General features: G+C 41.9%; 1 protein-coding gene across 1 annotated transcript in view; it reads right to left on the bottom strand.

The window, feature by feature from the left end:
* Nucleotides 1-13,531, bottom strand: part of osbp2b (oxysterol binding protein 2b) — a gene marked incomplete at its 5' end in the record, with an annotated part of 157,014 nt that overhangs the window by 32,739 nt on the left and 110,744 nt on the right. The window contains one exon of the mRNA XM_084323278.1: nucleotides 6,222-6,420. Coding sequence (XP_084179404.1) covers nucleotides 6,222-6,420 — 199 coding nt within the window. The remainder of the gene's footprint in view (nucleotides 1-6,221; nucleotides 6,421-13,531) is intronic.

Here is a 13,531-nt window from a genome sequence, read left to right as displayed (position 1 = left end):
AATAAAGCTAAAAAATAAACAGTGTAAACAATATAATTAACTCTGAATATAAGAATAGGAGAAAGTAAACAGTGTAATCAAAAGTGCAGATGAGGGTCTGTATGCCAGTTATATTATATGTTACAAAAAATATGGGCAATAAAACACTCTGAATATATATATAATATATATATCTGAAGTAACATTTTTATAATTAGGCCAAAAATACCAATCACTCTAATATTGTGGATCATATCGCAATATCTGTCAAAAATAATCACAACATGATAATTATTTTCCATATCCTCCCGCCATAAATATTATGAAACAAGTGCAGCTGTCGAATGGTTTGTGTGTGCACAGTAAAGGGTTGAATGGGGAACAGTGGATAACCACATTCCCATGGTGATTAATTAAAGATAATCTGCTTATTTAAACAGGCAACATTCCCTCATAATATATGGTCCTCAGGATACACTTCTTGTGTTCACTGTCCAATATCCAATATTGAACATGTGCTCTGTCCCAGATTGTGAACGAGCAGAGAATGACATCACGCTCCCTCTGTGTGTGTTGTTGTTCCAGCTTCTCTGTTCTTACATGTGTGCGTGCGTGTATCCCCCTCCCTGCTTCCCCTTTACCCACATGGAACACACCCGATTGGATAAACGTGCTGCTAGTTCATTGGTCCCACTTTCTCAGTTCCCTGTTTTCAAAAAGAAAATGGCGGCTTGCTCACTCGTCAACATATTTTTCTACTTTTTTTAAGATTCTTTATTTTAACATTACACTTCTTCTTAATATTTTGAATTCTGGTTAAGTCTATATTTTGTGATTCTGTGTGAAGGGGGGCAAAGTAGCAAAGATTTTCATTGTATGGTGTGACTGATGGCTTGACAAATAAATATCTTGAATCTTGAATCTTTTTCAACCTCAAATATGTTTCTGACCAAATTTGATGCAGGGAAATAGGACACGCAATTGCTGGATCTTGATTCATATTTGATCTGCAAAGCCTAGTTTGACAGTTTGATCTGAACCTTCATCGTGGGAGGCAGGAAACCAATATACTGTAACTCGCTTGTAAACTCTCTTCTTCCACCTAAATGGTTCACTAAAATATGTTTACAACTACATTTTAGGCAAGAAATTGTTTCTTAGAAATACTTCCTTGAAATATTAAAACAAGGGGAGAGGGGAGGTGTGGTCTGTAGACCGTATGTAACTGAAGTGTAGACTGTATGCACTCTTTAGTTTTGCTCCGAGATGCAGGTGCTCTACTGACATCAAATGTGTTTAAAACCACTGTGCAAAGATCCCAACAGAGGGATAGAGTCTGCCAATCGCCATGGCACGTAACTACTGTACTTACAGTATAAGACTAAATAAGCCTAAATGGCAGAGACATGTTTTCTCGCTTTAATTAAATTGGTAATCTATTGGTCCCTGGTCCCAGGTCGCTAATATCTGTAATAGTAGACCTGCTTGGTCACACATGACCTAGCATGTCTAAAGACCAGAGTCTGTCTGGGGGCCAGCAGCTACAGAGTCTGTCTGGGGGCCAGCCTGAAGGAAGCAGCTACAGAGTCTGTCTGGGGGCCAGCCTGAGGGAAGCAGCTACAGAGTCTGTCTGGGGGCCAGCCTGAGGGAAGCAGCTACAGAGTCTGTCTGGGGGCCAGCAGCTACAGAGTCTGTCTGGGGGCCAGCAGCCTGAGGGAAGCAGCTACAGAGTCTGTCTGGGGGCCAGCCTGAAGGAAGCAGCTACAGAGTCTGTCTGGGGGCCAGCCTGAGGGAAGCAGCTACAGAGTCTGTCTGGGGGCCAGCCTGAGGGAAGCAGCTACAGAGTCTGTCTGGGGGCCAGCAGCTACAGAGTCTGTCTGGGGGCCAGCAGCCTGAGGGAAGCAGCTACAGAGTCTGTCTGGGGGCCAGCAGCCTGAGGGAAGCAGCTACAGAGTCTGTCTGGGGGCCAGCAGCCTGAGGGAAGCAGCTACAGAGTCTGTCTGGGGGCCAGCCTGAGGGAAGCAGCTACAGAGTCTGTCTGGGGGGGGGGCTGTCTGGGGGAAGCAGCTACAGAGTCTGTCTGGGGGCCAGCCTGAGGGAAGCAGCTACAGAGTCTGTCTGGGGGCCAGCCTGAGGGAAGCAGCTACAGAGTCTGTCTGGGGGGGGGGGCTGTCTGGGGGAAGCAGCTACAGAGTCTGTCTGGGGGGGGGGCTGTCTGGGGGAAGCAGCTACAGAGTCTGTCTGGGGGGGGGGGCTGTCTGTGGGAAGCATCTGATTCTAGGAGCATTTTTGTATAATTCTTCTTTACATTAAACAATGACCAGCGACCCCAGTTTTCTAATAAAAGGTTACTAATAAATCTATCCTTTCTATGATGAAAGGAGGAGCGCAACTGCAATAAAAATAAATTAAAAACGTATAACTTGTAAAACTTAAACTTAAAAAAAATAATAACATCTTAACACATTCCCTGCCACGCACTTTCAGCATCTTATACCATTCTCTGCCAGTACTGTAAGTCTATGGAGATGTTCACCTTCTTTGCAGGGCTATAACTTTTTAAATTGTATTGCTAAATTGACATTACTATGGCCCATTCAACATCGATTATCTATCGTTCAGGATGTAGGAACGTTTTACTTTTTCATGCATACATTCATACGAAAATACCATCTAGAATATAAATATGTTTTTATCGTTTTCTGCAGTAATTCCTAGAATGTGAGATATCTGGCATATATAGATTATCAAATGCCGTTTGTTGCCGATCCACGCTATATTAAACATTTCAACTGTACATGGTCCTAAACGTTATGACTGATCATGCGCGGGTGAACAGAGGGGGGGGGGGGGGGGTCGTTTATAATTCCGTGATCGTCGTTAAATGCTTTATGTAGTATGGGTGATATATAGATCAGAGCAGTTTGCATGGATAATAATAAACAAACAGGCTGAAAGTAACGTCAACGTCCTGTTACCGTTGGGCGATGAGACTGGAGCAAAAATATCCCAGTTATTTGATGGGGATCGAGTCGATCCATTTCCGGTTTGTATAATAATAATAATACACGCCCAAATCATGTCGATTATTGAGTTATGGCAGCGATCCATATCCACGGTGTGTGGCTTGAGTCCCGCAACGATATGCGAGTGGCCGGACGCATTTCAGAGACGCACCGAGATCCAACCGGCCATTTCTGGTTTGGCAACTCGCCGATCATCCACCAGGGGGCAGTATTGAAGCGTTGCAGAGTTGTGCCGGCTCACACAGCATCAGACCAGGCTCCGTGAGGGAAATATGAATAACATGGCGAAAATATGAAATATGATCTCAATAACAAAACAGAGGATATGGAGAGGGCTTCAGCGTTCTTATTTTGTTTCAGGTAGGTGCTCTTTGGATTAAATCCGGGGTAGGATTCGCTTATAGAAGAAAGGTTGAGATCCAAGGCAGCTCTACAATTTTTTTAAAAGCCTTTATTTTGGGGGGGGCAGGTGGCGCACGGAGATTACGTTCGTCACCAACACCGGGAGACACTAGGATTCGCCTGTTCGAATCCAGCTCCCGGCGTTGCTATCAGCTTGGCTGGCCTCTCACACTGATACAATTGGCTGTATCAGGGGGTGGGAAGCTGAAGGGTGGGTCCTGGGCGTTGTGGACAGCAGTTCGGTCGGGGCGCCTGCTCAGCGAGGGTTGGAACTGAGGAGAGATAGTGTGGCCTCCCACACGCTACACTCTCCCCGGTGAGAACCTGCGCGGCCAGGTTGGCCTGCCCCAGGCTGCACATGCGTCGGAGGAAAGCATGTGACAGTCTCCGGTCTCCCGGACCAACAGTAGGGGAAAGTACGCAACAACCAGGAAGGGTGGGATGGGAGAAAAATCGGGAAAAAAGGAGGGGAAGAAAGATAATAATAATAAAAAAAAAAAAAAAAAACTTTATTTATTGGCTTACATTATTTAGAAAAATCTTTTAAAAAAACCGACATGTTTCGGCCTACATGGCCTTCTTCAGGGTGTTGTAGCTGTGACAAAAACAATACTGTGACTAAATAGAGGAAAAAAGGAAAAAACATAACTCAGGGAGTGACTAATTACAATGGGGGACAGCTGGTCCCAAATAAATGAAGGCAAAGCAACATCCTCAACTTGAGTTGAAGAAATATACAATAATACTAAATAGAAATAAACAAATTTGTATATTATATAAGTATATATACACACAAACTCAAAATATTATAACAACATAAAGAAATGAGTAAAAAAAACATAGAATAGATCAATAATAATATAAACAATTATCAAAAATTATCAAAAACAACAATGTAAGAGCATTGAGTAATGCAAGACACAAAATAATAATACTATAATGTAATCTACTTAGCCTATAAAAGTGACAGTATGTCCGTAGAGTCATTTAAACCTGCAAAGAGGTGGCCTGTAGTCTATCAAAATACAATAAATAACAATGTATAAATACAATAAATAAATAAAGTGATCTACTGGCCTATAAAAATGATACCATGTCTATGGAATCATTTAAACCTGGGAGTGAGGTGGCCTGTAGTCTATCGATCCAGCGACTTTCTTTCTGGTTTAGAATTCTTTGTCTATTTCCTCCTCTAGACGTGAGCGGAACACTGTCAATTCCGATAGCTGTAAATAAAGCAGAGGTACTATGGTGAACTTCATGAATATGTTTAGCCATTGCATAATCCATGTTGTTAGTTTTGATAGCATATTTATGATCTGCCAGTCGATCAAGTAGGCGGCGTTTCGTACGACCAACATAAAAAGAGTCACATTTGGAACTAGACAGTATATAAATAACATGTGTCGTTTGACAATTAATAAAGCTGTTAGAAGTATATGTCTGTTTTGTAACTGGGTGGGTAAAACCTTTTGATCTTATCACCACATCGCATTGTTTGCAGTGACCACATCTATACGTTCCTATAGGAGGCTTTGGTAGATTTGACATCTGCCGGTAGATGGCTTCGTACTAATTTATCTCCGAGATTGGGAGCTCTCCTAAATGTACAGAGGGGCGGGTCAGGGAATATGTTAGACAGGGCCTCATCACATTGGATCAAGCTCCAATTCTTTTTAATTATATTGCGAACAGCAAGGGCCTTAGTACTATAAGTGGTAGAGAAAAACACCCTATCGGTTTTCTCTTTCAGTGTCTTTCTTTTTAAGAGGGAGTCGCGTTCTACAGTAGCGGCTTCAGATATAGCTGTTTTAAGAGTATTATGTGTATAGCCACGTTCTCTAAAGCGATCATAAATTTCTCCGCTCTTTTCTCTAAAATCAGCCTCACTGTCACAGATTCTACGTACTCTTTTAAATTGGCCGTACGGAACATTGTTGATCAAAGTAGAGGGATGGAAGCTCTCTGCATGTAAAATAGTATTTTTATGCGTTAACTTCCTGTACAATGACGTATGTAGGTCACCATTCAAATCTTTAGTGATTTCTAAGTCCAGAAAATGGATCTTATCAGGACTAAAATCTAGAGACAGTTTTATATTTGGGTTAGTGTTGTTCAAATAACTATGAAAAGCTTTCAATTCATCAATAGTGCCTTTCCACCACATAATGATGTCATCTATATATCTGGCCCAGCAGATGATCTTATCTTTAAATACGTTTTGAGTGTTGAACACATAGTCCTCCTCCCATTTTCCCATAAACAAGCCTGCATATGAAGGGCTAAAACATGCACCCATAGCACAGCCTTTTACCTGTCGATACATTTTGTCCTGAAATAAAAACACATTGTTAAGTAAAGTAAATTTAGTTAGTTCGACCAAAAAATCTGTAGGGGGGTCCTGTGGGTCAGTGCGAGTATCTAAAATTTTTTATCTCAATAACGTTGTACGCCGTGGATTGGCAGAATTCGCATGAACTTGAAACCCGTCATACGACGTTTATGGCGCAGGATGTGTTAATGGAATTTGATGTTTTAGCAACTAGTGGTATTTTAGGTACTTTCAAGGGCACTTTTACAATGAGCCCCTGTTAACCCTTTCACTACCACACTACCAAATGGTTAACCCTTTCACGGCGACAATACAGAAGGTTAACCCTTTCACTGCCACACGACAAAGGGGGTTAACCCTTACACTACCACACTACAGAAGGTTAACCCTTTCACTACCACACTACAGACGGTAAACCTTCTGTAGTGTGGTAGTGAAAGGGTTCATTTCTGACCCTGGTGCACAGAGATAGTAGGTCTTACCCTTATCTGTGGTGGGGGCGCTGGGTGTGTTGGCGGCGAGCGTGGGGGCCTCCCTCCAGGCTCTCTCCAGGCTGTTGTGCTGCTTGGCTAGCTGCTCGATGGTCTCCTCCAGGTGGATGCGCTGTTCTCGCTCATACTGTAGCGCACGCTGCCATCTCCGGCTGTGGGTCTCCGCTAGGGCCAGGAAGTCTCGACAAGCCTGTGTGCGTACATACGAGAAGACATGATGTCTATGAGACAACAAGCCTGTGTGCGTACATACGAGAAGACATGATGTCGATGAGACAACAAGCCTGTGTGCATACATATGAGAAGACATGATGTCGATGAGACAACAAGCCTGTGTGCGTACATACGAGAAGACATGATGTCGATGAGACAACAAGCCTGTGTGCGTACATACGAGAAGACATGATGTCGATGAGACAACAAGCCTGTGTGCGTACATACGAGAAGACATGATGTCGATGAGACAACAAGCCTGTGTGCGTACATACAAGAAGACATGATGTCGATGAGACAACAAGCCTGTGTGCGTACATACGAGAAGACATGATGTCGATGAGACAACAAGCCTGTGTGCGTACATACGAGAAGACATGATGTCGATGAGACAACAAGCCTGTGTGCGTACATACGAGAATACATGATGTCTATGAGACAACAAGCCTGTGTGCGTACAAGAAGACATGGATTTCTATGAGACAATAAATAAAACTATATATATTACTTATGAATTGGGATAGAATGATGACATGTCCACTTAGTCCCCGTTAATATATATTTCTATAAACTAAGACTAAAAAAGACTATGTCACACTAACAGAAACACCACAATTCCATGGTCAGCATATTGCAACTTTGAATAATCTCCAATACCAAGTTTCAAGATAGTATCCCACAGAGAAGTCAGCGGTAAATGCTTTAATTTGATCTAATCAAATACAGCCGAGAAAGAGACAGAGACGGAGAGAACGAGGTGGATGAGGGATGTGGTTGGTATATAATTGCATACGTAGCAATCAAAGTAATCAAGGTCTTGTCACCATTGTCATCACTGTTGTTAATCATCATTATGTCAATTAGACATCTGCCTGCCCCACACTGAGTCTCCATGCTGCGTGCAGGGTTCCCACAGACATTGCAAAATGAAATTCAAGGACTTTCAAGTACTTTTCCAAGCACTATTTTTCATTTTAAAAAGGCATTTAAAAGGATACAATTCACTTTTAAATGCCGTTATTTATTTTTGGAGAAAAAAAATCAGATCCAATATTTATGGCTTAAAACCAATTTCCGACGATTAGTTACACTTTAGATTAAAAAATTATAATTTCTTGATTCAGAACAATTTGATCATGGATGAACAAAACATTCAAATGCGAATGGTTGATTTGAATTGCAAGGACTTTTAAGCACCTTGTTAAAAGGCCCTATGGGTTTTTATTGCTGCTTCTGTTACCACCTCTGAAACAAAAGAGGTTACTTCAGATCAAACGTACAATGTCAGCGTTTGTTGGTTAGAACATTCTCTGTCCGACAGCCTGAGAGAGAGAGAGAGAGAGAGAGAGAGAGAGAGAGAGAGAGAGAGAGAGAGAGAGACAGAGACAGAGACAGAGACAGAGACAGAGACAGAGACAGAGACAGAGACAGAGACAGAGACAGAGAGAGAGAGAGAGAGAGAGAGAGAGAGAGAGAGAGAGAGAGAGAGAGAGAGAGAGAGGTCAATGAACCTACATCCCACCCACCACTCCGGGTGATTCATGCCCGCAGCCTGTGTGGCGGCAGGTTGGATGAGTTGTCAGCAAGTGGGCAGAAGCCACAGGAAGCTAGGAAACCACAACCTCAGTGTCTTTCAGAAGATTCTTACAGGATGATGACTTGTTGTTTTTCTCTCTCGACACGTGATGAATGATGATATTCAAATAATAATAAAGCTTTATTTGTATAGTACCTTTCATACAGAAATTGCAGCTCAAAGTGCTTCACAACAGAAAAAGGTAAAATGAGCACATAAAGTGCAGACATATAAAATCACAGTTTTTCCACATTAGGATCTAACATCCCAACAGGCTACCTTGTTTATGGTTTGATTCAGTTTTAAAAATAGACAATAATAAAAACAGTACATATATCAAAGGGTCATTTGACCATGATTGGACAAAGAAGCAAGGAGCAAGTGAAACTGGAATACAACGCAAAGGGTGATCATGGTGCAGAATTCAAGTCAAGTGTTCCTTTATTAATCCCCTTGGGGAAATTCAAGTGTCTCAGTAGCATGGAGGGGGGGGGTGTACAGGGCCCTGTTTCTTGTACCTGGATAACTGAGTTAGCCGGATAACTTTAACTGGATAACTGAGTTAGCCGGACTTTCCGGTTCCATGTACGTGGATTTTCCAAATCACCATGACAACAGATCCAAAAGTTTGAGCCTGGTCGAAAGCAGAGTTCAAGTTCAACTTAGCCTGAACCATCGCCACGCCCCCGCAAAGAAGTGACGGCCCGTTTCCTGAAATTATTCCCACAGTCTACGATCTGCATTATACCATTCTGAATTACGTTCTTGTGCTCCATTCTTCCAGAGGGGGCTTTTGAAATGTAAGATAGACCCAAAATGCTGATACTAAATTCACTTTGTCCTAAATAATGCACGTTATATACCGTGGCGCTCGCTCGGTGCAACAACAACAAAATAAAGAATATTCTAAACACGGGTCTCTCGTTCATTAATGTATAAACAATGAATTTATCCCATCTGGCACAGTGGTGCAGCGGTAGTGCTCAAGCCTGCCAACCCAGCGACCGGGGTTCAAAACCCGGTCTTTCCAATATGATTTTTTTGAATATAATATTAATGATTATACGCCAAAGTAGCCTGGTTTTAAGTTAAAATATTATAAATCTACATGCATTGAGGATGTCATTCTTTATATAGCTCTCAACGTGCACCAAATTGAATTATTCCTATATTGCAAAAAGAAGGAGACGACTAGGGTCTTGAACCCCGGTCGTCTGTGTGAAAGTCAAAAGAACAACCCGTTAGACCACATTGGAGATAAGTTAAAGATTGACTATACATCAATCAATGGGTAAGAGAGGCGTATCGTAATTCTGTATAACAGTTAACTAATTATTTTCGCTAGCAAGATCTCATTTGATTATTCAATCCAGCAGGCAAGTTTAAAGAAATATAATCTGATTGATTGAGGTAATGAGGGACTTAAAATTAGCCTATAGATAACGCATTTAACTTGTCGGCGAGGCGATTGAGCCGTACTGCAATATGTTAATAAAGTTTTAAATCAATTAATCAATCAATGCCGCTAGAGAATCAGGACTTCTGCGATCGACACCTGCTGTCTTCTCAGCTGAGGCGGGCGCGCGCACTGATCCTGAGAATCTGAGTCTGGCTTGAGTTAACGAGACTGAATCCACCTTCTTGGAACAGGAAAATCCCGGCTTCAAACATCGGGTTAACTGAAGCTGGATAATGACATCTTGATCGACTTAGTTGAACCACGTACAAGAAACAGGGCCCAGGTGGGATAGGTAGTCATAATAAATTATATAACATAGAACAAAGTGCAAGTAGTAATGATAATAGTGATAACAGTAGTAGTAGTAGTAGTAGTAGTAGTAGTAGTAGTAGTAGTAGTAGTAGTAGTAGTAGTAGTAGTAGTAGTAGTGTAGTAGTGTAGTAGTAGTAGTAGTAGTAGTAGTAGTAGTAGTAGTAGTAGTAGTAGTAGTAGTAGTAGTAGTAGTAGTAGTAGTAGTAGTAGTAGTAGTAGTAGTAGTGAACAGTAGTGAATGGCAGGATTCAGACTGTAATACTAGTGCTGGTGATGGTATACATGGTCCAAACCAAAGTAACTAAGTAATTAGTTACTGAACATGCTCCTCATCTTGGCTAGCTCCTCATAGAGGAGAATTCTTGACATCACCTACAATCAACTTAACTCAAAACTATTGTTGTATGCTACATGAAGATGATTTTACCAAAGATATGAAACAGGTCTTTACTGTTTACTGTTTACCGCAATGACTCCCATGTATTTAGCATTTGCAGTCGTTACATTTCACTGTTGTGTCAGTGATTACCAAACCCTGCATTTCAGTTTCACTAGGCCCATAGACTAAACAAACAACCATCCAAAGATCACATAGAAAAATAAGAATGCGGAGTTAGGAAATAGGAATGGCAGTATCATCTGCTGCATGGTCAGTATACACGCATTAAAAGCCTTTTGGGGCTGTTGGCGACTAGCTGAAACCACTTGCGAGTCGTGACACGGTTCTGGCTGCAGTCAGTTAGCTGAGGGCCAAGCGAGTAACAGAGATCATCTCACTGCTCTCAGACCAGTGGGGGGCACAGATCGGACGCAGCGCCTTCAGGCGACAGGAAGGGAACAAGGACACCTTTCTCTGATCCCTCTCCAAACAACAGGATATCTATCTGCCCAAACAGGGGGATGTGAGAAATATATTTCTGTGTCACCTTACCTTACAACCCCCATGACACCGGACGGATACGCTGACAACAAGAATCCACTACAAGCAGATGTTTCTATTTGCCTTAAAAGACTAGTAACGATAATGATATTCTGTCAACTTCAAAAAGGATTAAGAAAAAGAGGGTTTGATAGTGCGAACGGTCTTGACTTTCACGTAACACTTGATTTTCACTCAGGGGTAGAATTAATTTTTACATTAGGCTATACTTTCCCCCCCAAATAACTAAATAGTAAACTTCGATACGTCACGGTATCGATTTGCAAGAATCAGCCTATACTGTGGGCCAAGTATGGTGACAATATTTGTCTCGTTAGTTTCCTGGGGATTTACATAGCCGTACCAGGAATGACTAACACTGACAGTCAAACTAGGAAAAGCTGCAGTACTGATACTGAACTTCTTAAATCAGTGGAGCTTTAAGGGAATATAAGACATGAAGAAAGCATCATTAGTTACGATAACCAGTACCTGATCAATGCAACATGTGGATCTGGAAAGACTACTCCCTCCCCTCTGCAATCAGAGAGTGTCAGACCACAGTGACACAGTATCATCATACGTACTGTGTTTTACAATATCAGGTCACCACCATCACCACCAACATCACCACCAACATCACCTGAGGTCACCACCGACATCACCTGAGGTCACCAACAACATCACCTGAGGTCACCACCGACATCACCTGAGGTCACCACCGACATCACCTGAGGTCACCACCGACATCACCTAAAGTCACCACCAACAGAAAGCTTCATCACATACTAAACTAAAGCTGCAGTCTCTTACCTTCAGCAGTGACGCCCCCGGAACAAAGTGTCCCAAATGTCCCAAACGCTGGAGCCTCAGAGCCCCAGATTTAAACTGCATGTGACTTTGCGGTTCACTTCCTCAAGCCGATACGAAACCGCATTGCATCATCTCCATGCTTCCACTTTTTCTTCTTCTTCTGCTGAGTCTGTCGTATGGACGCAGACAGCCTGTGACTTCCTGTGGGGGGGGGGGATATCATGTCTGAACCAGGCTGAGCCGCCCCGTCCGAGCAGGCCGCTGATATGTAACATCCAGCCTTTGGTAACAGCTGGTTAGCGTCGAATGAAATGTCCTGCAGCACTTTACAGAATGAGCACGGTCGGCTAAGTGTGAAATATTCAGTGGATTTGTATGACTTGAGGAGATGGCAACGAAACAAACGCACACTAGCGCAAATATAAACACACATACACACACACGCGCCTGTGGTTCTGACTACAATGGCACACGTGAGACGTTACATCAGACTTTGAGGAAGAAGAATTGAAGCGACAGTACTATTCAGGGTCAAATACACTGAGCTGCCCTGACGTCACACACTCTCCCCTGCTCCCCCTCCCTCCCCCTCCTCCTCCTCCCTGCTCCCCCTATACACTCACCATTAGGAAATCACACATAGATGTCCCCGCATCCCCTTTCCAAATCTGCTTGAAAATAATCATTTTGAAGGAAAACACTACATGGAGTGTTGGTGGCTGCGCCTGCCTGCCCTCCGTCTCTCATTAGAGGTGCGTTCTGGTTCGACCCCGATGGCATTTTAACGAGAACCGAGACACAGTGGATCCAAGAGGGGTCGTTTTATTGCTTGTCCAGTACATTCTCGGTTTTCCGCAGCCAATTAATCACAAAAGGACTGGGCAAGCGTGTAGGAAACAAAAGCCTCATATTTCTGATATTGGAGGCACTATTGGCCATTGAAATTATAATAATAATAATAATAAATTCAATTTGTACCGCACTTTATATTTGTGAAAATCTCAAAGTGCTACAGGAGATAAAGATAAAAAGTTAAATGAATAAAAACAATTAAAATGAATAAAACAACCAATGAAATGGAAGAACATAAAAATAAAATAATAATAATAAAAATGAATAGAAGTCAAATTAAAAGTAAAAGAATAATTCAGGCAAATGCCTTGTTAAAAATAAATGTTTTTAGGCCCCCTTTAAAAACCTCAACGGACGGAAATGCCTTCTACAAAACAATATACAATTTATGACTTTTTCTTTTAATATTCATAGCCTTCTCGTGACATGACATGCATATTCTCCTCCTGTATGAATGAATGAATGAATGAAAACTTTATTTAAGATTGCAGAATGGGTACAATACAGTATGGCTCAATACACACAATTGTTAAGGGGATGCAGACCAGAGAAAGACTTTTGTCTTGTTTACATCAGGGTCCCCCATTTTCAATTCATAGTGACATTTATGACATACACAACATATATGACATCATGACATTTATGGCATAGGGACATACATAATAATAATAATAATAATAATAATAATAATAATAATAATAATAATAATAATAATAATAATAATAATAATAATAATAATAATAATAATAATAATAATAATAATAATAATAATAATAGATCAAATTTATATAGCGCCTTTCATAGAACCCAAGGTCGCTTCACAATCAGGACAAAAAATAGGGCTAGGGAAATAGGGGGGGGAAAGGGGATGAGGGAAGGTAAGGGATAATGGATAATGGACCTAATCTAATCTAAACTAACTGATGGGGAAAAGCCTTGGTGAAGAGGTGTGTTTTTAGAGCAGATTTGAAGGTGTCCAGGGTTGGGGCGTTGCGGATTTCGGGGGGGGGGGAGAGAGTTCAAGAGAAAAGGGGACGCCACACTGAAGGCTGTCCCCAAAAGTCTGTAACCTGGTGCGAGGGATGGAGAGGAGACCTAGATCAGAGGATCGTAGGTTCCGGGATGGAGTGCGCTGGTGGAGGAGATCAGACAGGTAT

This window comes from Notolepis coatsorum, assembly GCF_963971535.1.
Source record: "Notolepis coatsorum genome assembly, chromosome: 10".
Classification (NCBI taxonomy): Eukaryota; Metazoa; Chordata; class Actinopteri; order Aulopiformes; family Paralepididae; genus Notolepis; species Notolepis coatsorum.
Note: the sequence above shows the minus strand (reverse complement) of the source record. Positions and strands in the feature narration are given on the sequence as shown.